This window comes from Melitaea cinxia, chromosome 19 (assembly GCF_905220565.1).
Source record: "Melitaea cinxia chromosome 19, ilMelCinx1.1, whole genome shotgun sequence".
NCBI lineage: Eukaryota > Metazoa > Arthropoda > Insecta > Lepidoptera > Nymphalidae > Melitaea > Melitaea cinxia.
In genome coordinates this window covers 7,406,160-7,407,225 of record NC_059412.1, presented here as the reverse complement: position 1 = coordinate 7,407,225, position 1,066 = coordinate 7,406,160, and the positions used below count along the sequence as shown (strand labels likewise).

Genomic DNA, 1,066 nt, shown 5'->3' with positions numbered 1-1,066 from the left:
AATAAACATATATCTATCTCATTTTCAAATAAGTATTTGTAACAAGGGTTTTTTATTATTAATACTTTGTATATTATGTTGTACTAATTTTAAAATATCCATTATTCAGATAAGTTTTTTAATAAAAATTTCCTTAATATGAGATGTGGTCTTAATTGATTCAGAATTTCCTAATACCACTAATGCTTTTGCTATCGAATTCATGAGTTTTGTATTATTTAAAACATCTGAGATATTAAAGTTATCTGTTTTTGGTGGTACATGAGCTACTTCTTTATTTTTATCAACGTCATGTAACATAGTAAAAATGTGGTGCATAGCGACATCTGGATATTAGATCTGGATATTAGGGAAACCAAAAGTCTGTAGTAGACCGTTTCAGGTTATTTCTGCTGATCTGGTAGGACCTTTGCCCAGATCTAGATCAGGTTTTACGTTTCTTTTTGTAGTAACTTGTTGCTTCTCAAAGTATACAATGTTGTTTCCGTTAAGGCGTGCCACAGGTGCCGCTGTTGTAAAGGCGCTTGAGAATTTTGTTTTTCTGAACCATAGTGTTCCGGAAACCGTAATTGTGGACAATGGATCGCAATTCACGGGTTCCGAATTCCGTAATCTCATAAAACGTTACAATATTCCGAATTTGTATTACACACCATTGTATACACCACAAGCAAATCTTGTAGAGAGGTATAACAAGACTGTTATAACTGCAGTAGCTGCTTTTGTGAAAGACAACCACAGGTCCTGGGATAAAAACTTGTATAAAGTCCAATTTGCCATTAACAGCGCGGTAAACGAGTCCACTGGTTTCTCCCCGTTTTTTCTTGTCCATGGAAGAGAACCGGTACTAAATGGTTCATTTTATAAGGACACGGATAAGGATTACGAGGTAGGAATGCCAAGGGAGGACTATGCTGGAAATTTTGGGATTTTACAGGACATATTTCGTCAAGTCAGAGAGAATTTGTTCCAGGCTCATGCAGAGAATGCAACGCATTATAATTTGCGGCGCAGACCAGCACGTTATGCGGTAGGCGATATTGTGTGGAAAAAGACTTATACATAA

At 36.0% G+C, this 1,066-nt stretch overlaps 1 protein-coding gene across 1 annotated transcript; it reads left to right on the top strand.

Moving 5' to 3' along the window:
* The first annotated feature begins 475 nt into the window (after positions 1 to 475).
* LOC123662706 lies at positions 476 to 1,066 on the top strand. Its single transcript, XM_045597510.1, has one exon. It carries the CDS (start codon positions 476 to 478, stop codon positions 1,064 to 1,066), a length of 591 nt encoding a protein of 196 aa, XP_045453466.1.